This window comes from Rhinichthys klamathensis, unplaced genomic scaffold, assembly GCF_029890125.1.
Source record: "Rhinichthys klamathensis goyatoka isolate OS25496 unplaced genomic scaffold, OSU_Roscu_1.1 h1tg000159l_1, whole genome shotgun sequence".
Taxonomy (NCBI): domain Eukaryota; kingdom Metazoa; phylum Chordata; class Actinopteri; order Cypriniformes; family Leuciscidae; genus Rhinichthys; species Rhinichthys klamathensis.
The window spans coordinates 206,814-233,957 of NW_026606693.1; the positions used below are offsets into that span (position 1 = coordinate 206,814).

At 38.5% G+C, this 27,144-nt stretch overlaps 1 protein-coding gene across 12 annotated transcripts in view; it reads right to left on the minus strand.

Annotated features, from left to right (window-relative positions):
* tenm4 (teneurin transmembrane protein 4) overlaps positions 1 to 27,144 on the minus strand; it is a 239,348-nt gene that overhangs the window by 10,744 nt on the left and 201,460 nt on the right. For all 12 annotated transcript variants that reach the window (XM_056258769.1, XM_056258767.1, XM_056258774.1 and 9 more), the window contains 5 exons: positions 18,699 to 19,576; positions 13,161 to 13,333; positions 8,875 to 9,110; positions 2,485 to 2,781; positions 105 to 1,719 (listed from right to left, as the gene is read on the minus strand). In XM_056258769.1, coding sequence (XP_056114744.1) covers positions 105 to 1,719; positions 2,485 to 2,781; positions 8,875 to 9,110; positions 13,161 to 13,333; positions 18,699 to 19,576 — 3,199 coding nt within the window. The remainder of the gene's footprint in view (positions 1 to 104; positions 1,720 to 2,484; positions 2,782 to 8,874; positions 9,111 to 13,160; positions 13,334 to 18,698; positions 19,577 to 27,144) is intronic.

A 27,144-nucleotide genomic window follows, 5' to 3' on the forward strand; every position in this document is an offset into this window, starting at 1 on the left:
TGTGACCCTACGCAGGACAAGGGGTTTGGATGGACGGATGTATTAAATAATGTTGCCCTCACAGTGTGTTTCAACAAAACATTTATAAAAAATGATGTGTTTACCTGTCATATAGCACTTGGTTTCTTGGGTGTTGCTCAGGGGGTTGTTGTTCTTAAACATGTAGAGGTTGAAGGGCACAATGTTGTTGCTGTTGAGCCGCTTCCAAACATCAATGTCAGGTATGGTCCATCGGCCTGCAAGAACATCGTAATCTCTGCGGCCCATGTGGACAAGCTTTGTAAGGGGCTCATAAAGGCCACCCTGGTAGCCTATCACTAGCTGGAAGCTTGGGTTGGAGTCCAAATACACCTCCCCAAAAGCTGTGTGCAGGATCTGTTTGATCATGAGACCGGCACCACTGAATACGGCCAACGGTGTACCAATGTTGTCGCAGGCCACGTAGAACTCATCCCCACTGCTCAACTCCATGGCAAAGAGGTGGCCCTGAAGGTCATAGTAGAGCGAGGTGATCTCTGAGCTTGAGTGATTGTACATGTGCGTGACTCTGGTGGGACTGGACAAGTCTGCGTAGAAGAATTGCAGATGGTGGCCTTGGCTACTTCGACTGGAAACTCTCCTGCCCAAGCCATCATAGCGGTACTTGATGGTCCATCCGTTAACTTTGTTGTAGACTTTAACAAGCAACCCGGCAGAGTTATACTCAAAGAAATCATTGCCTCTCTGCCTGAGGAATCCATCCTCGTCCAACCGGTACTGAACGTCACCTAGTCGAGTAATGCGGTCCCGAATATCGTAGCGTAGTGGTGTAAGTCTGGCACTATTACCGGGACTAAGGAGGTGCAAATTTCCATTCAGGTCATAGCTGTAACGCCAGAGAGGCTTGTCGTTGATGGACACCACCTGGAGTTGGCCATCAGCATCGTACTCGTATGTGTAACGGGTGGTATTTGCATAGGGCCCGACTTTAAGCTCCTTTGCCACCACTCGCCCCATGTTGTCGTACTGTACCATCATCCAATACATCAGCGAACGGAAAATCTCATACTGTACCTCTTTAACTCGTCCATAGGCATCAAAGTGTTTTGTGTGGGTCATGACAGCTGTGGTAATGATCTGGTTAATATCATAGTAGATTACTCCAAACTTGCCAAACTGCTCCGTTTTGCCTGAGACATCATCGTAGCGATAGAGGTCAATGGGCAAGGGGGTTTCATTGATGACTGCTTGCATGCTGGTGACCCGGAAGCTGTTGTCGTAGTTGTAGTCGAACCGGGCGTTCACCATGCCCTCCTCACTGAAACGAAAGATCTGTCTGTCGATGAGCGGTCCAATCTGCCTGTAGCGTATGGTACACGCAAAGCCATCGCTTTGAAGCCCCACGGTTTTCAGCATGCCTGCAGATTCATCGTAAGAAAAGGCGATCCGTGTTGTATCGTAAAGTATTTCTAGCAGACGGGAGAGTTTCCCATACTTATAGATGACTCTACGCCCCGTTCCTTGGTGGATGGTTTGCAGAAGCAGTCCTTCTTCGCTGTAATCTTGCAAAACTGTGGCATTGCCCTCAGGTGGTCTGTATGTGTTTCTGTAATAGCCAACGGAACGGGTGGTCTCCAAGGTCTGTCTGGCCACATTGGGCATGGTTACTGAAGAGAGCCGGTCATTCTTGTCAAACTCGAAGATGTATTGCCGCTGGCTGTATAGCAGCAGCACCATGGACTGCCAAAGGAAAATGACAAAGCGATGTTCAGTAAGCTGATTTAATGAAGCATTGTAATTCCCAACACATTCTGAGAGCACTCCAAACAGTTAAATTTGAAATTCTACACCAAGGGAAACTGAAGGTCACTAAGTACCCAGGAGTCATATTGCACCACACGACTAAATGCACAACAAACTGTAGGGTGTCACAGAATCACTTCAGGGTGAATAAAAATTACAAATATGCCGCTCTACAACACTGACAGAAAAATAAAGAAGGGAAAAATCTCATTAAGTCATCATACACCCCACCCCAAGTTTCGATACCATTTTTAATAATGTCCCCTAACATGGAGGTTAGTGGGAAGATATACTGGAGTTTATATTTCAACAGGAAGCAGCTCTTCTTATTTTTTTTACTTTGAGGCTATTGATCTAATCAGCACATGGTCATTTTAGAATTGCAAGAAACATTAAATAGAGTGAGTTTAGGGCTTATAATCAATACTTTTAAACCCAAATTACACTGTAAGGTCTTGCATTTCTCAGATATTGGTTCTAATTATCAAGACAGTGTCTTTTGTGATATTTTAAGAACGAGGAAGCTGTCAAGCTGTGTGCGGTAACAATGCATAACACAAGCTGACATTAGAAAAGAAACATTGCTGAAGCAATGCAAGGTTAAAGCTTATTAATGTAACAAATTAATAGGGTTCAACAAAGAGAACTCTACAGAAGATAATTATTTTTTAACCTTATAATTTTCTAGATAAAGATGTTTACTTTTTCAAGGTATGTGTAGCTCCATGACTTTCCATCTGCAAATATCTTTGAGATGATTCTCCCATTTTGGTCATATTCCATTCGGACCGACATAGTGCCCCTCTGGATGCCGGCGATGTGGCCGCCAGGTGAGTAGGTTACATTAACACCGTTTAGCCGACTACTTGGAGCCCACAATGTAGGTCTTCCGGCATGGTCATAGTGGATCCTTAGGGTGAACTTCCTGTGGTCATCATAGACTTTCTCGGTCCTGGTTACACGGTCAAAATCCATGGATAACAAGTTCCTGTTATGAACCTACAAAAAAACAACAACAACAACACAGAGATAGGAAGATTAGGCTTCTGAATTCAACATGTGGACATGGCAAGATGCAGTGTCTTCTCTGAAACTCTCATTACGAGGACACAAGCTTTTTAATTAATCGATTTCTTTGTTTGTTTCATGTTAAAACAAATATAATGAGAGAAGCGCTCTGTATAATCCTTTGCCATGCCTTTAAGGATGGAATTATTGAGGGGTAGACAACTTTAATTGTATTTGCAGGAGGAGGAAAAAGATGACACTTTTCATCTACGTTTAAAAATTCAAAGCCCACTACACTGTTTAAATGACATGTCATACTGAGTTTTCAGCTCAGTTCGAATGCGCAGACCCCCCTGACCCCGGCATATGCTGAGATCAGAGCTGAGAACTAGTCCTACATGGCTGGTAATCCCAAAGGCACACACAGGTCAATGCAGGGGGGGAATACAGGATTTAAAGACCTCAATACCTTCAACTCTTGGTACAATGAATTGGAACCTTTATTTCTGTGATATGAATTTAGATATTGGTGGGTAAGATTAACAGTTAGCAATTAATAATTAACAGGCCATGAAAGAATCTACACTTTTTCTGCGAATTTCACATACAGTTAGCTATTTTTAGTTACTTTTCTATATTTAGTAGAGGAAGCATAATAAAATTGGCAAAAATTTGTAATAATAAGCATGCTTATTTGTTGGAACAAAGCATGATTTGAAGCCATGGAATGAATGCAAACTCTAAATATGCCTTAAAAGTTTCTTCTAAGGCAGATTTAGAGTCTGTATTTGTGCCAGCTGTTTTTTCCCCCAATCCAAGCACACCACTTTGTGGTATTATGGCTAAAGGGTTGAACAACTATTGACTAAATAACCATCTGGAAGTTTGGGCCAAGCAGACTTTAAAATGCATTATAATCAAATACTCATTTCCCCATATCTCTTCTCTATGTAATGTCTCCTTGATTGATTTCGATTTTTCTCATCAGGTACGCTGGCAACCGGCTTTACTCAGTGCTGGCAAAGCTTAACAGAGTCTTAAAGTGATTTTGTGAGTTGTTGTTGGCTTTGGTCCAGTGGTATGGCGGACGGGGGGAAGAGCAACAAGCAAGCTCTCTCTCTTTTTCTCTCCTCCTCGTGGGCATGCTGGGAGCTCTCATCTGTGAAGGGACAATTACACTGGGGCCAATTAATGTCACTAATACCTAATTGAGAGGATTATTTTACATTAAAAGCAAGCAGCTCATGAATAGGAGAATTCCGGTGGGGGTGACAGAACAAAGAGGTTGACAGAATAAAGGGCATATATTTTTCCCTCCCCATTCCTTTAAGCATCACCCACCCACTGATATGCACACGGCCCCCATTTTTCTCACTCTCACTTTGATCTGGCAATGCAGAGATTGAGAATACTCACATCAGTAATAATAACTGTTTTCAAACAGGTTTTCAAAACATTATATAGACAGGGAGAATGTTTGGAAAACCTGTTTGAAAACAGTTATTATTTCTGCTATTCCGTTTGGTTAGGCAATTCACTTAAGTATTATTTACTACACGTTCCAATGCTTTTATGGCTCTAAGGATGGGGGGACTTGTGTCAAGGGCCGATTTGTCCAGTGTAGAATGACAGGGGACTGAAGCGACAAGCTTAAGGAAAAAAATGAAGAGAGATTGAAAGGGAAGGCTGGCTGCTCATGCCAGGCTCTGGTTGAACAGAGGCCCAACGGGCTGGAAAAAAAAGCTCTTTTGGCAGAGAGATCCTGGGCCTCTGGAGAATGGAAACCCACTCAAGGGGAATGTCTTAAATTGGACATTCCTTTAAACGGGCTCAGCACTGGGAAAGCAGATATGATGGGAGGAAGGGGATCGAATTGGGGCAGGGTGGGAAAAAGAGGGGTTTGAAAGAGTGTCTAAGTTCCCCCTCATAAAGGACATCAAGACAAAAGTGGGGTGTATGTTAATAAGGCACATGTCAACAGCATTTACAAATATTTTAATCTGGCTAGTGTTGTCAAAAAACTCGGTACTTCGGTACCAAGTCGGTACTAAAAAAAATTAACGGTTACGGTACCAGCTTTTCTAGGTACCGAGTACCGGGTTAATACGGTTCTTGATGCGCTGTCCGAAAGGTGCAGAGTTGCGTCCTCTTCATAAAAACACTGAGACATGGCGACCGGCGGCGCTGCTAATGCGGTGGCTCTGAATCCACTTGTTGACAAGAAAGGAGGAAAGAGCCACATATGGAAATATGTTGAATTAGGCTAATGTCACGTTGCCATAAAGGCCCGTTCACACGTTCACTTAGCACGTTTTTTGCGCGTGCAAATTGTAACTGTGATATACACTTTAATATATGTAAATTTTATCTAAGCTTTATTAAGCTTTGGTACCGAAATTGGTACCGAGAACCGTGGATTTTCACTGGTATTGGTACCGAATACTTAAATTTTGATACCGTGACAACACTAAATCTGGCACTAATTTAGATGCTTATAAACAGAAATCACAAACAGCAAGTTGATCACAGAAGACTGGAGTAATGATGTACCAAAAATAACCTAAAAGTTATTGTTCGTATATTTCACACACTATTGGGGAATGTTAGACAGACCCGCACCATGTTTCTTTGACAGCCGAATTAAATTTGCATGCTTTGCTGATCAAAGTACAACTTCTTTGAGATTATCCGACTCCTGTTTGTCAAACAAACAATGATTAATACTAGGAACATAAAACAACACTTTTTTCCATAACTCGACTAATTATGAGAATATCTTAGGACTGTCACTAATGCACTTTTTGCCAATGAATAAACAACTTGTAAGTAACGTTTGTTTTCATTAATCACCATCAATAATTGAAAATTCCATTCCATATTCAAAAAGTAAACAAATCTGTCAAACAACATTTGATTTTCTTCTCCACTGTCATTAAAAATGTATTCAAGTTTTTGTTCTTCCAATCCAATATTTACTTGCCGCTTTGCCATTCATTTCTAATTTTTCCCCCCGTCCGCTGCTGTGGTAAGAACTGTAATCTTGTTTGCTCAGTGCGATTTGTCGCTTCCCTTAGTAAACACACTTGCCCACGAGTTCGCTTTGTTTGTTTGGAGGCAGAATAGGACACCGTTCTAATAATGTAAAGCAAACATTTAGAGAACTGTCAGTCGAGGCCTTGTGTTTAAGCCTTCAGTGGGTTTTTGGATTTGGGCTCGCTGTGAGAGGAAAATCTACACTACTATTTCCAAAGCTCTGTTGTTGTCAGGAGATGTAGTTGCTATGGAGACAAGGATAATTTTGGTGGCCTGGCAGCTGTTCCTGATAGTGTGCAGTAGCCACTGTGAAGGACATGTGACCACAGCAATACTCCGGGCTGCTAGTGACCCACATTTCCATTAGGGTTGGGTACAAATTTAACAATTCAATGGATCGCTGTGCATCACAATATCATAAACGGATCTCTATTAGCTTTTGTCCAGTGCGACGCTTCATAGATGCTTTATTAATTGAACTGTGGGAAAGTATATGATTGCACGCATGGAAAAATGATTGAAATCACTGTAATAATTCCCATATTTGTGTGATTCAATTTGAATCACTCTCTTTTCTGCCTTTTTGTCAGCTCGACAAACAGCCTCACTCCCTCTCTCTCTCTCTCACACACACATACACTTTTTGACACAATCTGACACATTCACCCACTCATCCACCCATGAAATATCGCTTGACATGTCACTCAAGGTCGCTCGATGATTTCAGTAGTACACAAATCATGTAAACGAGTTAAATCCCATGATATAAATTAGATTCCATAGTTCAATTTTATACAAATTAAAATAACTGTTTTCTATGCAAATATGTCATTTATTCCTGTGATGTCAAAGCTGAATTTTCAGTATCATTATTCCAGTCTTCAGTGTCACATCATCCTTCAGAAATCAGTCTAAAATGCTGATTAGATGCTCAAGTTGCTTATCAATTTTGAAAACAGATGTGCTGCTTCATATTTTTGTGGAAACCATTATACATTTTTAAGGATTCTTAGATGAATAGAAAGTAGAACAGAATCGATTTGAACTATAAATCTTGTGCAGCATTATAAATGTCACTTTTGATAAGTTTAATGTGTCCTTGCTGTATAAAAAGTATTAACTGCTTTCAACAAAAACTGCACTTTTGAAGGGTAGCGTGTACATAAATGCTCATATATCATCTTGCAAAAGCTGTGAGGTGGTCCCATTTCTAGTAGCACAAGAATTATGAAGATATCAGATGCGGTCTGAAGAAACCCTCAGGGTTTTGATCACGAGAGAGTCAACCTTGCCCTAGGCTGTGACCCCAGCCCTCAGGGTCAGAGAAAATGGCTGCTGAATGATGAATAGTCCACTGAGACACAGACACACACATGCTCACATGCATGAGCTGACCTTGGGAAGCAGATTCTTGACCAGTACGGCCTGGCCAGACTCTACAGGGCAGGCGTAATAAGAGTGATCCGTCTAAAGGACAGGCGCAGCGTGTGTGACTCAGACTGATGACAAGAGGCAATAGAGATTATAATCATGAAGCAATTACTCCAAGTACAGGAGCCTCGATGCTCAGATGAGCTGCTGCGTGGAGGTGTGACTGCGAGGTATGGAACTGTGCCTGCGTAAAATTAACTCAGGATGAGCAGATGACAACGTCGAGGTAACGCTGGGGCCTGTGCGCAATTACCTGCCTACGTGAGCTTCTGATAGAGTAAGTGTTGCAAAACACCACGAGCAATTCCACATTTCACAAATAAAAATAAAATACAAATGCATTATGAAAATGAAAAGAGTATGCAATAGGAATAAGGAATAATTCATTTTAGTTTTAAGATATTAAGGGCCAGATTTACAAACAGCTTGCATCAGTGCAAACCCTCTTTTGGCGTTAAAAAACTACTGTCAGGATATTTTTGCTTCTGACCTTATTGCATATGCGTTTGTAGGAGTTTCCCTTTCAGACTCAAAATTCATGGGAGGAGAGTATTTGAATGAATCATGCAAGGTGATTTACTAAGGTTTGCGCTAATCAATTTACTGGTATTTGCGCCACTATTTACCGCCCCGGAAAAAAGCACGTCTTAAACCAGACGCTAATTTGCGCTGCTCTGGGTAGATTGCGTTGGTCATTATGGAAATGATCTGACTGGATCTGTGTTCTTTAATGTGCGCGTCGTCAGTAGATCATGCACAGAACTTTCCACTGGCATCGGCGCTTTTATGGGATTGCGCTCTCACGCTAATTTGCCCTGTTTAGTAAATCCCGGGCCTAAGTATTGCAACAAAACTAATAATGTAAAAGATAAATATAATAACATTGTGACTGATATTTATTACATTAAACCCTAAATACATACTTTTAATGTCAATGACTACAGCCATAGATTACATTGACAATGTAACTGCATACATTTCAATTTTGCAGGGATTTGTTTTTCATTTCTGTTAGGTGTTGTTTACGATCAAATTCTTTCTCAATTTTGTTCAACTCAATGTCTGTAATGTTAAATGTCAGATTAGATCATGTTTCTTTTAAAGACAATCAGAAATACAACTTTACAAGATTCGATTTTTTTTTTTGTAAATTGCTTGAGATAAAATCATCTTCTAAATTCATTTCTAATGATTTGGCCTTGGATGTGTTTTCTGTGTTTCACAAATCTCATAAATTTTTGTTAAATGAGTCTACATTACTTCCACATGCTAATATATATATTTTAAAATTTAAAATATTTAAAATATATATATATATATATATATATATATATATATTTATTTTATATTAGCATATATATATATATATATATATATACATACACACACACACACACACACACACACACACACACACACACACACACACACACACACACACACACACACATACATATATTTTGCATATTGTCTTTGCGTTTAGAACCTTTCCCAGTAACAGCACAGATCTGCCAGCATTTTCCAAATATTAAGGCCCTGAAATTCATGTACAAATAAGAAAACAAAACTGTCAAATGTAATCCGCATTAAATGTGGAAGTAAATTCTGTGACTTTCTTACCCTGAGTCTGCGTCCATACACTGTGACCTGTCCTCGAGCCTGTTCTTTGCGTTGTCTCCATTCCACTAGGTTGAGTCCATTGTCGATGGGCAGAGTAACATTTCTCTTGCTTATGGTTGGGTTGACTGTTCCTGACAGCAGGTGAGGCTCCGTGTGAAGAGACACTTCCATGCCGTTGGCCAATACCAGACGCAAGGAGCCATCCAGACCAATGTAGTAACTGTTTTTGACTTGATCTACGATTTAAAGGCAAAAAATAGTCTCATGTATATTGCAAAAACATCTTGAGAATTGCTATTCGAAATTCTGTTAAAGGAGATCCCTTATAAATGAAAAATCTGTCATCATTTTGACATTTACCCACCCTGGCATAGTAAAGCATCAGTAAATGCTAAAAGAATTCACCCCAAAATGAAAATTGTCATAATTTATTCAGCCTCATGTTGCTCCAAACATGTATGAGTTTCTTTCTTCTGTTGAACACAACATAATATATCTGAAAGAATATGGGTAACTAGACAGTTGACGGTAGCCATTCACTTCCATTGTATTTTTTTTCTACTCTGGAAGTCAATGGCTACCATCAACTGTTTGATTACCAACATTCTTCAAAATATCTTCTTTTGTGTTCAGCAGAGGAAAAAAAACGTATACAGGTTTGGAACAACTTGAGGGTGAGTAAGTGATGACAAATTTTTTATTTTTGTGTGAACTATAATTTTAACTATGACTGATATCCACCCTTTTGTTGGTTACATGCTGTATTTCCCTCAAAATGGCCAAATTCATGGCTAGACTCTTGTTTGTTGAACAAGACCAGAAAGTCAGTGTAACAAAGGGATGATTCAAAGTCTAGTTAGGCTTTGAGCTGTCCTCGGAAGACCGAAAGAGAGAGCGAAAGAGAGGCAGAAAGCTATCATAGCTGAGGCCGCCTGCCTGTGGCAACTGAGATGCAGCTAAATCTGAAACTGTCCGTCTCCATCCCCAGGTGGTCTCGCTAAGCGCTTTGGAGGGACATGGTGGATGGAAGACAGTGAAAAGAGAAGGGGGTGTAAACCTGAGAGAAATAAAGAGGGAAGACAGAGACTGGGAGGAAACGAGAGAGAGACAGCTAAAATGAGAAAATGTCAGTGAACGCTTTGATGAAACTCTCATTACTAGTCAAAGGGAATTAATTACTCAGCAAAAGAAGTGCAGACAGCAGCCATGTAAACAGCTAGCATGTGAAGCTAACATGTTGCTATGGGGGTACAGGACACTCTTATTCTCTGTTAAAAATGAATTGAATAACATTTAGAAAGAAATTATACTATTCCAATGACCGGAAACGAAAGCCTGATTGTCTGATGAGAGTTTGCGATAGACAACAGCAAGTCTTTTTAAGACAAGACACAATACGTACATCTAACTTTGTTAGCAACGACAAATTTCCAAAAGTGTTTGTTGTCTATGTTAGAGTATAAAAAATACACATGTAAAAGTAATTGCACAATTGTAACTATTTCTAGTAAACACAACTTTAATTGTCACAATGTGACTTTATATCTCGTAGTTGTGACTTTTTCTAGCAGTTGAAAATTCATATCTCAAATCACTCAAATCACGCTAAAAATCCTGGTTGTCTGTTTTTAATTGAAAGGCAAGACTTCCCTTCTTAAAGCCTGCATATATTGAGAGATTTCTACCAATTATTTTTCCAAAAGTAGTCCGTCTTGTCCTCTTTATATTGTCTGTGAAGACTGAGTTTGTGTGAACCAGATCATATTATTGTCAAATACATAAGCAGCTCTGGCATGTTCGTCTTTTGATGACTTATTCGGGTAATAATATTGGTGCGCTGAAAAAAGCTCTGACCGTACGACCTGGAAATCGAACACACGCACTCACACAACCTTGGAAAGTCAATAAACAGCACAAGGTCACCACCTTCGAGAAATGCATATCCAGATTGCGTGTGTGAAACTCTGTGTTGGAGCTAGAGCCAAACTGGTTTCCGTTTACAAAGCAGACAATAGTGAATTAATTAGCAGCAAAGCGTTTGGCAGGGCGCCCTCTTTCTCTCTCTCCACCAGATGTCCTGGACAAGGTCACCATGCATAGGTGACCATTAGTTTAGTCTAGGATAACAACACCAGCAGAACTTTACGCCCTCTATTTTCTTTTCTCAGACGCAGTCTTCAGTAAACCAATCGAAACCCAGGGGAGTAGGACGGCCCTTCAAATCAAACGCTCACAGGAGCGCAGAAAAATCTTTACAGTTTCTCAGGAAATAGAGCAGGGCACAGGGAGTTCAAAGCTATTTATTGGGAATCGATGGAGTGCTTGGTTAGGTGAAAAACTGGATATCAAAATGCCAAAGAATGCAAGGAAAATCACAAGCTAGGACGACGGCCCCTGACCCCAACCACACCCCTCTGTCTCGAGGGCCAAAGTGATTAAGATTTGGTTTCCTGAGACGGACAGGAAAAGCAGACGCTTGGTGAAAAAGGGAGGCTGGAACAAACAAAAGTGGTGGACAGGAAATCAATCAGGACTTCTGTCTTCATGAGTGGGCGGTCTTGCGATTTTAGAGAAAATACAAACACTCATGCCTTCATTGATTTTTACGAAGAGGCTTGTTTGCTTCCCACAAACACATCAATTTTGCCTCATAGTTATTTTACCTCACGTACAGCTACTAAGTTTCTTGTGTAAAAATGAACAAAAGAAATATTTGGAGACCTGTTCCTTTGTTGCCTTTACTCACCCTCATGTCGTTCCAAAACATTAAAAACAGATTGAAATACACACTTCAAAAATTTGGGATCAGTAAGATCAGGTTTTAGAAGTCTCTTATGCTCACCAAGGATGCATTTATTTGATACAGTAAAAACAGTAATAATGTAAAGTATCATTACAATTTATTTAACCGGTTATTGAGTTTAATTCAAACTCAATGATTCAGTCACAGCGTTAACAAAGTCACAAAGTCATAACTACTTTCATCATGATTAATCTCATATTTGGAGCTTAACAAGTATGGTCACATCATACAGTTTTGGTCACATCATACACTTTTAAAAACACACTTGTTCTCTTTGGCCTACAAATAAGGTGCATGTACAGGTATATATATGTGTATATGTGTACATATATGTGTGTGCATGTATCTATATATATGGGTGTATATATAGACGGTTTCATCGAACGCACGCGCGTTGCCCGGGTTACGCGCTGGCCCGAAGTTAACTTCCGGTCTGTGTTTGTTAACCGGTAATATCTGGTAATATGGCGCCGACTACAAACGCAGTGAAAATTAAGGTGATGAGCAGACTGAAGTTGGGCTCAGGTTGTTGTGTTGTGGGATGCAACCTGAGGCTCTGGGACAAATACCTTATCAAAAATAAAAAAATTCGCATTCCTAAAAACGAAGGGAGACGGCGAGCGTGGATCACCGCTGTGCGATGAGAGGCTTGGCAGCCAGGCAAGAATTCAAGGATCTGTAGCACTCACTTCGTTACAGGTAACAAACTCATGATAAGCAACAGATAATTATGGAAGCTTGTTTCCGGCCACTGAAGAATAAAAAAATAATAATAATTGCAACTTTTTATCTCATAATTGCGAGATAAGAAGTCAGAATTGTGAGAAATAAAGTTGCAATTCTGAGAAATAAAGTCGCAATTGCGAGAAAAAAAGACAGAATTGAGACTTTTTATCTCACAAAAAGTCTATGGTTTCTACAGATGAACTCTGTTGTTATTGACTCTACCGGAAGTTAAGTTTGGGCCACAAAAGCGCGCATGCGCAGTAACGTTTGTTTATGTTGTTGCCGTTGAAACCGTCTATAGATATATTTATTTATTTTTTTTTTTTAATTTTTTTTTTTTCTATTCTATATTTCTCTCCTGCTTTGAGTATGATACTAGTATTAAACCTGTTACTGTCTTCTCTGTTTTATTTTCTACTACTGATAGTCTCTGAGACTTCTTGAAGGTCTCCCGATTTAAGCTGTTCTTAACCTGTTGTACTGTTCTATGATGTGCTACTACGCATGGTGTTGGTGTCTTTTAATTTTGTAGTTCTGTGAAGCACTTTGGTCAGTCAGTGGCTGCTATAAAATGTGCTATATAAATAAAATGAACTTGAACTTGAACTTTTGGAATGACATGGAGGTGAGTAAAATGATGACAGAATTTCATTTTTTGGATTGAATTGCATTCATTGTGTCTAGGTTAAGACTTCACCCAATTCCCAAGTATTGTCCCCAGGGATGTGTTGAATAAGAGCTTAGCAGATATTCTTACCTTGCATGAGTGTGTAGAAGGTTCCTGAGGCCGAGAGGTTGGTGGTGACTGTGATGTCCTCTTTGTTGGAGCCCTCGGTTTGCACCCGCACAGTGCTGTCTGAATCAGTCCGGTAACTACTCACCCTGCCTGTGGGGTAGGTCATGTTTGTCAGACGCCCATAGTTGTCATACCTATGAAGATAGAGAGAACAGGGAAGGAGTGTGAAAAAAGATGCCTTAGCGGGTCTTTAATGAGACCAACTGTGGCTTTCAATCGAATGCAGGACTGGGTTTCTAATGAGAGACTGTCAAAGTGAGTTGTACAAGCAAGAGGAAGGAAAAATGTAATTGTAGAAAAACATACAATTTTGGCCTATAACGGAAAAAGGTTGAAGGTACTTTCTGGCTTTTTGGAACCGTTTGCCACTGATTTTAGTGCAGTACCACAAAAATAACACTTCAACAGAATGTCTATTTTTGTTTTGGTCTGTGTGATCCTGCCCACTGCCAGTTCACCCAACAATACTATTGACACCCCTGGTTGCCAGTTGGTGGGAAACACAGCATATTGTAGCCATGGAAGCCAGCGAACGAACTGGGTCAGAGATTCAACCCGACCTAAAAAGCCTCGGCAACCATCTAAAGATCTCTGTGACCAGAGGCATATTAAAACGCGGATAAATCAACACATCAACTTACAGTGTAAGTGCTAGTTCCCTTTCAATAGCCCCTTTCACACATACAGTCTTTACTGGTAAATTACCGGTAAGAGATCATGTGTGAACAAGACAACGGCGTGGTGTTTAAGTATCACTTCCGATGACTGTCATCGCAGAATTGACCTGTATTTTGGAGCTGATGTGTGAATTGTCTCTTACCGGTAAAAAGCCAGAACGCCGTTGCTTGTGTGAACAGCATATTTGTGTATTTACCGGTAAAGTCATTCTGGCAATTTTACAGGGATTGCTGTGTGAAAGGGGCTATTGTCAATTGCGCTTTTTCCTGTTGCATGTCCTCAATCTGGCAAACCACATGAGGAGGAGAGGACGGGGAATCAACTCTCTGTAATATTTTGTATTTAGACTGTAGTCCCAATTTCAACCACTAGCTGTCAATATTACATACTGCACCTTTAAAGGGGTAGTTAACGAAATATTACACTTCTTCAGTCATCATTAACCCTCATGTCGTTCCAAACCCAAATGCCTTCCTTTCTTCTGTGGAACACAAGGAGATATTTTGAGAAATAAATGTTTGGTTCCTAACTCATTCTTCAAAATATCTTGTTTTGTCTTCCGCAGTATAAAGTCAGTCATATGAGTTTGGAAAGATATGATGATGAGAAAATGACAGATATTTCATTTATGTGTGAACAATCCCTTAAGAACACGACTACTTTGGCTTCAAACCAACCATCGCAAACAGCTACAGTCAAATTCCTTGGGCAATCTGAAATGGGCAATCTAAAATGGCTTGGTTCTAAAAATAAAATGCAATATGAAAATTTAACAGAGAGAGAACCACAAACAAAAACCACTAAGATCTTCAAAGCTAATATCTGATTTGTTGGAGATACTTATTTATTCACACAATATCACTGGGATTCGAAACCAAGATTTCCTGTTTATCACACAGATGTTTTGGCCATCTAAACCGTGGTACCAACATCACAGGCTCTACACATTGAAGAAAATTCACTGTGCCATAGAAAGAATGAAATGAGTCTCCTCTGTTTTCATTTGTAGTGGCAATAAAGAGGTGAAAGACAAAAAGCATATCATATTTTGCTGCTACCTTTTTCAAGAAGAATAGAAATAAGGTTGGGCGGTGACAAAAAAACAGAGGAGCGAATGACTGCAGTCGAGTCGACCCACTATGGTTTTGTTCTGTTCTTTGGCAAGCAAACTAAATTATTCTGTTTTGCTCTCCTACTTTGTTCCTTTCCTCCCTATATTTTTTATTTGCCAGCCTCCACGTGAGCGCTCTCAGCAGGCTGAGTGTGCAGTAAGTGCAGACTGATTTATCTTGGTGACCAAACATCTCCTTTTAGAGTAGCAGTCTATTGTAGTCATGGAGAACTGACCGCCTCAAAGCACCCAGGGATTGGAGTTGGTCAAGATGTACCACTGAGTCACGGCCGATGTTCACATTGTGTACACAAAAACACGGGAAGAAAGCACTCGTAAACAATCATGTGAATGTCTATATCTGTCTAAGTCCCTTAGTAGTAGTTTTTTTCTTCTTTTTCTTTCTTTACACTACCGTTTTTGAAAAAAGTATGTTCACCAAGGCTGCATTTACTTGATTAAAATACGAAAAAAATATTTTTACTGACCCCAAACGTTTGACTGGTAGTGTTTCTTGAGAACATGAGCATACAGTATTTACATCTAAATGATGTGGGATGTGCACTGTGGATCGACGCTTTAAAAATTATGAATTAATTATGAATTATTGTACGACTGCTACTACTACTACTACTATTTTTTAATGTATATAGCACTGTTTCCAAAGTTCAAGGACACTTTACAATTAATTAGGTTAATTTAGATTTAGAAAAAACTTACCAATTAGAAATTTAACTAATATAATAATAAATTTTGTGGAAAGCTCAACAATAACTAATAATAAAACATTTTAAAATATATTTTAAAATCCTGTAAGGGAACTATTTTCTTACGTGTATTCAGTAAATACTAATGCTTATACGTGATTTATGTTGTTAATTTTGCATGAGGCACAGATATTACCATACATCAACTTTTTAAGTGACCATGGTAAAAGAAAGTAGGAGGCCTTATGATAAACTTTTACATTTATCAACTTTTGATCTTAAAAATGTATTAGTAAATGTTGAAATTAACAAACTAATAATAATAAATGCTGTAGAAGTATTGTTCACTGTTAGTTCATGTTAACAAATTAAAGTTTTATTTTCTTACTTTTTCATACTGATTTATTTTTACAATTAAATGCCCTGATTTTATTTTACAGGTGAATTTCAACCGCAATACCATCATTTTTAAAGCTTGAAAGCCTCAATATCTGTTTATTGGAATTGATGGAAAAGAGCGCCCAGGGCATTCTTCAAAATTTCTCCTTTTGTGTTTCATATAAGAAAGTAAATCATACAGGTTTTTGAGGGTGAATAAATTATGACAGAACTTTTTTTTTGAGGTGAACTAATCCTTTTAAGGTAGCTTTGATATCATTTCAAATGTTATTTTATTAAGTTTTAAGAATGCAGGCATTCCACAATTAGTAATCCATTTGAATCCATTAAAATCCTTTTTTTTTCATTTGTTTCATTTAGCAGTGCTGGGTAAATAACATAAAAACTGTAATCCTTAATAATAAATACAAATTACATGATGGAAATTTTAGTTTTTTAGTTACATTACACATTTTAAGTAATGTAATCTGATTACTAATTACTTTTGACCTAACTCTCATCACATTGATTTGAATAGAGTAATCCCTTAAAATACTGATAATATACTGTATATATTGTAAAGAGAAAGAAAATGTATTCCACTGTTATCAAACTGGGGTTTGTTAAGGAACTGCAGAGGGTTCATATATTGATGAATTAAAAAAATAAAAATAAATCACTTGCTAAATTTTTTTTACGTATGCTTTGTGGGCTCTCAATTTTTAAGTTCCACAAAATTGGAAGACTTTCCAAACATATATAAGCAATAGGCTTTTATTAGGAAAAATTGAAAAGATAAAATTAGGAGAATTAGATGGACATGGTAGCAAATGTCTTTGTTATGCTTGTGCTACTCGCTGTGCAGTGTCTGCACGAGTCCTGGCCGATGTAGTGTCCGCAGGCGAACACGCTTCACTGGGACTTAATGAATTCAGGTGGCAGAGATGATAAACCGCATGTGCCGCTCCTCGCAGCGAGCAGATAAATTGTTTAGGTTGCTCTATTCCAGTGCAGTACAACAGTGACTTTGACCCTCAGATGACAGCTTGACCTTCAAAGTTAATTATGCAAAATATAACATCATATTACAAAAACAAAAACTCAACAACCAAGCTTTCTTTATCACCAAAGACGACCTCATGTTGCCTGAGGGATTGGATGGATCTAATTGCTTGGGAAGGGGGAAAAAAACAACAACAGAGCGACTTTTCTTGATGTTAATTATTGTTTTTTCTTTCTCTCTAATTGCAATTATTGAGTAAATGTACTTTGCCTGCCATTTGTTCACTTGGCAAAGGGAGATTAAACAAATGATATGACAGCATGGGACCTAAACAAAGGACAACAACTTGAACTTTCTTGAAAAAAGGACTGCTTAAGGCGATGCCACTTATGGTTGGTTATTTATCAAATATGCAGCATTTGTACAGTACAAGCAAACAATGTGTGTGAAGTAGTTTTAAATGAGTTTTGCCTAAAGTCAAGGTCACACGAAAGTAAAAATGCTAATGAATACGCTACATAAGTATTAATGTAAACATTTTCTGTTCTGCTATACAGACTGAGGGTCAAGATGTAGTAATAAGGATTCCATTTACGGTAGTTAATCTGGAATCAGTTACAGGAGCGTAGTGAGTGGGCCTATAAGCATATCTAAAATTTTAACTGGTAATAGGTATAAAATAGTAAACTTGATGAATAGCTGTCATCTTTACATTAGCAAGTGGGAATTACTGAGTGGGCCTGTGTCTATCCCTGACTACCCACAGTTACACGTTACACAAGTTATAACTGATGCAAAAACAGGACTTATTAAAATCATGGGTACAAAAACAAATGGAGCTGAACATATGTGCCACTGGTCGACACTGATCAATTTTATTTGAAAAATATTGAAGGTTAGACAGGAACACCACTGTCTGAAATACTCCTGAAACCAATTACCTTACAGCACATGACTGAAGTCCAATAAACCACTGAGACCTTGTGAACTCTTGACTGTATCTACTGTAACATGACCCACACAGCCAACCAAGACCTTTGCATTACGCTGCGCAGGAGTAAATTTAGCTTCCTGTAACCAAGTGAACCGGCACTGTGAACTACGCAGAGATGAATGTGAATCTTTGTGGGCTGCCAAACACTGATCATCTTTTTGCTTGAATAAATATAAAAGATTGTGACATTGTGGGTATTGAAAGGATGACACTTTTTAAAATGTAGTAATTACCCTTAAACATTTCATATTAATAAAAAAAAATTATATAAATAATAACTTAATTAATAATAATAATATAAATTACTATCATTCTTGCATATTTAGTGTATTGTACATTTAATAATCCATAACAATCTAAATATTAATGTTAAATACAGATAATTTATTACATATAATATTAAGATTATATAAGATTATCAGCATGTATGATGTAAACGTAGATATTTTATTTGTGTATTTTATGTAATTAGTATCTATATGTATACATATGTATATACTGTGTGTGTGTGTGTGTGTGTGTGTATATATATATATATATATATATATATGGTGTATTCTGCACTTTATGCCCCATGTATGGAAAAATGATCTGCCATAGTATATCAGTGAATTTCCAGAATACTCACTCATAGAAGCTAGTCCATCCATCTTCATTGCTTTTTGTGGCCAGCAGACCTGAGCTTCCATGATAAGTCATCATGGCTATCTCTTGACCCTGGGCAGCAACACTCTTCAGCGCATTATTAGTTCCAATAGTGAACCAGAACGTCTGGCCATCAGGACCCATCATCCAGAGCGGCAATCCCGTTGTGTCTCTCCGAATGGTCACTTTGTTCTTATTCTTGTCCGTGAGGCTGCTCAGGTCACCTTCGCCAGAGTAGGTCAAGTTGTACAAGTAGTCTCCAGTGGTCAGGCTCTGAGTGTAGATGTGACTACCGTTCACGTCAAACAGGTAGAGTTCGTCATCAATCGGCGAAGAAACCTCATACATGTTGAGCGGGTTGAGAAATGCTTTATTCCTCCTGACATATCGGATACGTATGTTACCCAGGTCAGCGATGAAGAGCTCTCCATCGGGTGAAACCGCCAACGAAGAGGGTCCGTTTAGCTTGGCGTCTTTGGCGTAGCCGTCGTCACCCGAATAGCAGTCGCAGTTAGCGTCGTTCTTGCAGTCGCAGCCACTAGGGGCACCGGCGACCAGAGAGATCTCCCCATTCGTTGAGACCTGTCGGACACGGTTGATCTTTTTCTCGTCCGACTCGGCGATGTAAAGCAAGCCATTATGGGAGACAGCGAGAGCATTGGCGGATTCCAAGGTGGCGTGGATGGCGACTTTGCTGACTAGAAAGTGATCCAGTCCGGGGACCTGGCAGTGCATCGGCCTCCCTGCCACAATCCTCACTTGATGGTTCTCTGAGATCTGCAGGACCACGTTGTTGTCCAGCACATAAAGGGAATTGTCCATCGGGCTGACGGCCAGGTCAGTGGGCCATTCTAGACGCACCTATGGGAAATAAAAATTTAAAAAGTTTTAACTTAGAGAAAGTTTTTTAAATATCCAAATCAACACTCAAATACAAACTTTTAATTGTACATGAGGAACATTTATATAAACTTTTTAATGGTATATTAATTTGTTGTAAAAATAAAATTGGTGGCTGTAATAAAAACTTGTTTTTAAAAAATACATTTAATACTAAAGAATAGGTTAAGTTAAATTTAGTGCTGTCAAATCGATTAATCATGATTAATCGAATCTAACATGAAAATTGGTACATATATTAGTGCTGTTAAATCGATTAATCGAGATTAATCAATTCTACAATAAAAGTTTGTTTTTATTAGTGGTCAAACGATTAAAATATTTAATCGCGATTAATCGCATTAATGTCATAGTTAACTCGCAATTAATCGCACATTTTTATCTATTCTAAATGTCTCTTGATTTCTTTTTGTCCCATTATTTTTTCTCATTTTAATGCTCTTATCAACATGGAAAAGTGGATCGGCTTGCTTTCTGCAAATGTTTTTTATTGAAAACAACATTGACATACACTGTGTTCAATTTCACACTAACATTCTCACTTGGAGCAAATAATCTCTCACACAATGTAACACTGTCCATCAATAAAAGGGTGAAAGAAATACTGACGAGGTCCTGATATTGACGAGGGGGCGGAGAATTCGCATCAGCTGTGTGTGTGTGTGTGTGTGTGTGTGTGTGCTTGGCCATCAAGTGGTATTTCAGACTGGACGTGCAATGATGATAGCTCAGTTCACAACGACAAAACACACAGATCACTTTGGTCTTGTTAATGAAGCCATTTGGCATTCAGAATCCTATTGGCATCCATTTCGGCGTCTCGCGCTCATCATCCACTCAAAACGTAACGTTAACCTACTATTTGGCCGGCTCGCAGTCCAAACAAGTGTGTGCGGCGTGCCTGTTGTTTTGTTTCCGGTCTAGCTAGATCTGCTTGCGCTTTGGTCGACGAAGCAACAAAACGTGCATGTGGCAAAAGCATGTGAAAAAAAAACTACAAAGTTTGCTAGGCCAAAAAGACCGTTAATCGCGCAATAAAAAAATTGACGCCGTTAAAATGGGTTTGCGTTAACGCCGTTAATAACGCGTTTAACTGACAGCCCTATTTTTTATATAATATATGTATATATATATATATACACACACAGTATACACACACACACATTATACATTTACAAACTTTTATGTTAGATGCGATTAATCGTTTTGACAGCATTTAATGGCTTTCTGAGGTAAACATTATGTGACATTGTTCACAAGCTGTTTTATTGACGTCTTTCCACGGTTGAAACAAAGATGAAGCGATTACATGTGACATGATACATTTCAGTATGTTGTACTGTATCTTTCAAAATACCTTCTGATGTTCATCCATATTTATTTTGTGCTGTAACTAGTGGTACAAAGGAAGAGATGATCTGTCGCAACCCAATCCCATTGGCCAATTAGCCAAAAACGTGAAAAAAAAGTTACGAATTGCCATGAGATTGTGTTGTTTGTTCACATGCTGCTGAAGGCACTGAGTACAGAGGTCCGTCATGCCACTTTGAAGAGCGTCAAAATTAGTTTGAATTTCTTTATAAAACAGACAATTTGAAAGCTGAGACTTTGCTTATAATAACCAACATGGCACAAAACTAATTGCAATTATTGGACTCTACAAATAATGTTTAATACTTTCAACATCGAAATGAATATATTGTCAATCCAGCCCTAGTGTCCACATAGCTAACATGTTTTCTATCATGTTAGCTATGTTAAACGCTAATCAAACGTCACTGTTTTGGCCATCTAAAACGGTTCAGTCTGAAACCGAAAAATCTTTTTCAGCCAAATATTTTCAGTTGCTGAAATTTCAGTGCATCACTAAGCTAAATAATGCGACATACAGAATATATTTTTATTTGTTACATCTGAAAATACATTTATCAAGGCAAGAATTGATAACCGAAATACCAGACATCAATAATGGAAAAGCAAAAACAGGAAAGAAAAAGGTTTGAATAGGTCAGAACTGCCTCAGAACACAAACAGTTCTTGAATTAAGGCTTGTTCATCTGATAAACATGAAAGTAAAAAAAAAGGAAGTTGAATTGCTGATAAGAAAAAGAAGAAGGGGAGAGAAAGTGAGTCAACTGATCAGATTAAGGTGGAGTGGACGCGTGGACTCCCAAAACAGCATGCTTGCCCCGTATCTGTCAGGCCTCCACATGGATGTCTTTTTCTAGCTTTGGGTTATTAATTTCATAATGGAAAGCGACTGCAGCAGGGGAACAGGACCTTTGAAACAAAACGTAGCACACTTATCAAACAGGGCCGCTGCCTCCTGCCTGGCTGCCTAAATTATGACTTATTGTTCTGAAAATAATGCAGCAGGCTTTTAACACAAAAATTATTGAATCTGTTAAATTTGCACAGACCCTCTCTTCACTAGGGGACCGTAATCGCTCTCTTAGGGGCCGAATATGAAGAGTCTTATTTCAATAGTGTTCTTGGCATGCTAACAAGGCTGGCTGATTAAAAGATGCTTTTAATGCACTCCGAGAATAGACGAAAAAGCTACCAAGCTGAGCTTAATATTAAAAGTATTATTTAAAAGTAGCAAACTAATCCGGAGCCATCGACTTGGACGTGTCGTTTTTTATGGAGCAGTGAGAAAAGCTAGGTAAATAGCATGACTAATGTAGTCCATTCAAAGTTTCCTGGATTTCTCTTAATAGATTCCTAAATGTGACTGTTTGTAATTGAAGAGACAGAAAAATGGTATGCTGACATTTCCATCAGAGACAAGCAACCCGATGTGGTATTTAGATGAAAAAAGAAATGGCTACAAACCTCATTTTACAGACTCAGACATTCACTTGATAATTAAAAAAAAAAAAGTATAATTCAGCTTTAATACTCTTTAATACTTCTCAGAAATTCTCTTTCATCCATTAATTCAACATACCTAGAAAGCATGAGTCATTCAGAGCTGAACAATGGACTTTTGGTTAGGAGTTATGGGTAATATTTCTGCATGAAACAGATGGTTACAGTAATGCACAGTATATTTCTTTTCTATTTCTTAAAAGAGGCATTTGTGAAACAGCGTGTTTTATGCAACAATCAGTACAGTGTTTGCATTTCAAACAGGAGTGCTACATTTGTCACAATAATGCATAAATCTTGGAAATAAAAACTATTATTTTGTATTTTTAATGTAAGTCTGTGTAAATATCTTAACTTCTTGTGGTATGATCAAATAAATAGTCCAAATAATAATAATACACACCAGAGATGGGGGACTCGAGTCACATGACTTGACTCGAGTCAGACTCGAGTCGCAAATTTAAGGACTTGAGACTTGCTTGACTAAATTAAGAAAATGACTCGACTTGACTTTGACTTGAGATCCAATGACTTGAGACTTGACTTGACTTGAACTGTATGACTCGAGAATGACTTGATATACATTTTTCTATAAATCATCGCAACATCCATTGATAAACAAAATGAAAGCAACGGAACCATTGACGTCAGTCATCAGATTCTGCGCGATTGCGTGACGCTGCACAAGCCCAGAAATAGCCTACATCGCGGTGAGCGCGCTAAAAACAAAAACATCTCCCTGCATCGTATCTTTTTGGATATAAACACTAGAAAATGACCATATTCATGCAAGAAGATTTGTTGTACGCATAATAACTGGCAAGGGATATCGGACGACCATCACAACCTCGAACAGTCGAACTTCATTCACCACGTCTAAAAGTAAGCTATGGCTTGTTTAACCTGTTTGTTATAGTTAATTTGACTATCTTTAAATCTAGAGAGAATAATATTGGTCAAAACAGCATGCCTCTTTATACACAATTATGTTTTCAAATGTAGCTTAATGTTGTCAATATTCAAATGATAATTAATGATGGTATATGTTTTGTACAACATTTGCCACATTTCTTTTTAAATCATGCTTTAAAGCCAAAAATGTTGTTCTTTCCAATGACGAAAAACAATATAGAAAACTGTTAGTTTTGTCGTTTATGTTTCTCTTAATGTTATCAGGGGGTTGGTGGAAAAAATGCCAGCAGAATTAATATGCACCCAAAATTCAAAATGTGGTGGAAAAATGGCCCTATGAGTTATTTTCATAATTATAACATATATAAAAAAATATTTCCAGATTATTGGCGCGATTGCAAATGTGATGATATTATAAACAGTTCAGTAAACAAAGAGTGAATATTGTGATGTGACATTTTAGACATAATATTCCAAATATTTTCTGTTTTTGCTCTATTTCTCCAATGACAATAGTTCCAAACAAGCCACAGAAAGAGTTATGCGTATTTGTGATTCAGTGACCTAGTTGCTTAGTTCCAGAACGAATCTGTCATTTTGAACAAATCAGTTGACTGCTTCTATGACTCGTACATTAAGACGGTGATTTGGCGCCACCTATTGGCGGTTTTAACTTCATAATAGGCTAAATGCCAACGGCTGTTATATAACTTATATAAAGGGGATGCCAGTTTGAAGAATGCCATTTGGTGGCATAGGAACCATTATACTTGAATTGTGAATTGTTTAATACCTTTTAATGGTCTTCTGCAATGTTTGAGGCATATTTATTTTTTCATGCTTTAATGTTGGCCTAATTTCAGTTACATTTACATTTTAGGCTATGTAGTTTGAAATTGTATTTATTTTTTATTTTTTAGATTTTTATTGTAGTAACCACTCAGCTGTATGTGGAAATGCATATTTAAAAAAAATATGTTGCAAATAAAACCATAGTCCACAACTTATGTAGTTTTAACTTATTTTAATATATAAATTCAGTGAAATCATCAAACGTTTGTATGACTTGCCAGTGACTTGTGACCCAAGCTACGACTTGACTTGACTTGCTTGACATAAGGCAGTGACTTGACTTGACTTGCTTGCTTTTATAAAAAATTGACTTGGACTTGCTTGAGACTCGAAGGTTAAGACTTGAGACTTGCTTGTCACTTGCACATGTGTGACTTACTCCCACCTCTGATACACACACACACACGGAGGCACTTCATAGATTCTGGTATTCAATGCATACAAACCTAGATGCCTATGAACAGTATGCATACTGTTTTTTTTTGTATTTTTAATGCAAGTCTGTGAATAAATGTCTTAACTTCTGGTGGTATAAACAAATACCGAGTCAGAAAAACCCCCAAAAAACGCCAATCGTTTTTTTAAAAAAACAACAAAAATCTGATTGAAGGTTACAACAGAAAATGCATACTACCAATAACCAATAACAAATCGAGACCTAAAGAAATGCATCGGAGACAGCATTAAATAAAAATGGGGGAACCATAAACGTATAACTGTTAAAAAACCAGGGACACACCATATACTGTAGTTGGTCTCAAAAGCGCATGGATTTCAGTGTCCAAAAAGATTCGGGACTGTCCGATAAGTCCTCAACAACATAAAACATAGCACTCAATACAGCACTCTGCCCTCATTCCTGGAAATGATGCCCGCAGCCTGAGCTGATCTATATCAAACTGCCTCACAGATGCTGGTCTGCAGTAATCTATTGGCCACAGCCACTGCCATGGCTTAAGTAGCACCAAGGATTGATTTTAAGATACGATTAAGTCCCAGTAAGACCTGAAGAAAGAAGACTCTCACTGCCTAACTGAGTCACCGTGTTCTGTTCGATATCGGTCAGTGATATCTCCCCCGAGCTGAAACCTACAACACACACACGCGACATGATATCAAGATCTCTTATCAAGGCAGAGGGATTAATATAATAAGTGATATAATAAATCATATAAAATCATGGTGCAGTTTCATTAATTTAAAGTCAGAGTGAACTGGAAGTTGCAACCGACTTTCCTTCAGTATCGTGACGTGTTTTCTGAGTGAAATATTGGATGAGAAAAATAGAGGGTGTGGCTTGTTTCTTCCCCACTGGGAATTGATTGGATGTTGAACAGTTGGTGTTCTATTCAGGTTAAAAAAACCACAGCAGACTGACAGTCGGAGGAGATGTTCTCCACATGCCTTCATACTGATGTCCATCAGAGAAGGAAGGCCATTTTCAGATTTTGGCCATGTTCACACAGCAATAGAATGCGGTTGTCAGTCCTGTCTATGCGAGTCCTTCGTATGGTTACAAATGATCACACACAGTTCAGTTATTTATGGGAGTGACAACTGCATTCTATCACTGAACTCACACCAGTACATTTTCAGGACACGCACTGTGTGAACGGAACCGCACTGGACAACTAGTTGTCTGTCACGTCTTACAGTGTGAGAGAGCGGCTCTGCACGGCACAAACGTGTGTCTATCGTGTGTTGTGGGTATTCATGTGGGTGTTTTTTTATTTGGTAACTTACAGAGACAGAGATACGAGCTGTGTGTCATCTGAAGGTTTTAGATCCAGTCACTGTTCTTCACCGAAGCAGCTCCCACTGTCGCTCTACGCGCTCAGATATAAAAACTGCTGTCGGTTAATAAAGATTTGATGGATAAACTTGTGGTTCGATTGGACTCTTGTCATGTCAAAAGTGATAAGACTTTTCAGTTTTATGGTTGTCACCATCTTTAATATTACTTTGGTCACTGTTGCTATGATTACTGATAAGAGAATACGGGCTTGACTCCCGTTGCACGTTCATACAGACAGTATTCAAGATGCTACTGTACCTCATTGGTTCTTAGAAGCTCAAACTTGCTGCGTAACACAAGAATGAACCTCATTGGTTCTTTCTCTTCAAGCGAACATGCTTGAGCTTCCGTTTATAATAACTGATGCGAGAGTTATGTGAATAAAACCCTAAATTAAAACTGTTCAAGGCATGAAGCGATGTCTCACAGATTTGGAACGACAAGAGGGTGAGTAGATGGCAGCATTTTTTGGTGAACTATCCCTTAAAGTGCCATTTCTTGTGTACAAATCAAATAATAATTTTTAAAAGGGAAGACTCAAGAGTCCAATCCAATGGTTTTCAAACTGTGTCTAATTCCAAGAATGTGTGTGTGTATTTATGACATTAACACTTGCCAAATGCAGATGGATTTCAGCGTTGGCGTGTAACGCAGTCACTCCTACTAGCCACTTTAGCGGGTTGAATTATATATAATATACATTTTTCAATTGTAGTCTTTTAAAAAGGCATCTGAAATAATAAACAAAGTGCAATCTAGTGTTGGCAGTAATATTGATTTTTCGATACACATTGATACTGAAATATCTGAAACTCTTCCGCAGAATAGATACAAAAGATACCAGCTGCGCGTTCTCGCTCTCTAATCTCTCCGTCAGCATGTTGACACACCAACGCTTTACTCACTCATTTTATTTGCTCCGGATGAATATTGTTGGTGGTACAGGGCTTGAATTCTGGCGAGGGATTGCGCATATTGAGGACAATTTTACTCATTCCCGCAGATTTTGTGCTCACACCCAAAGTGCGCGCACATAAAGTATATTGGCTATATAAAACAGTATAATGGGTCAGTGCGTCAGTTCTTAAAGTGACAGTAG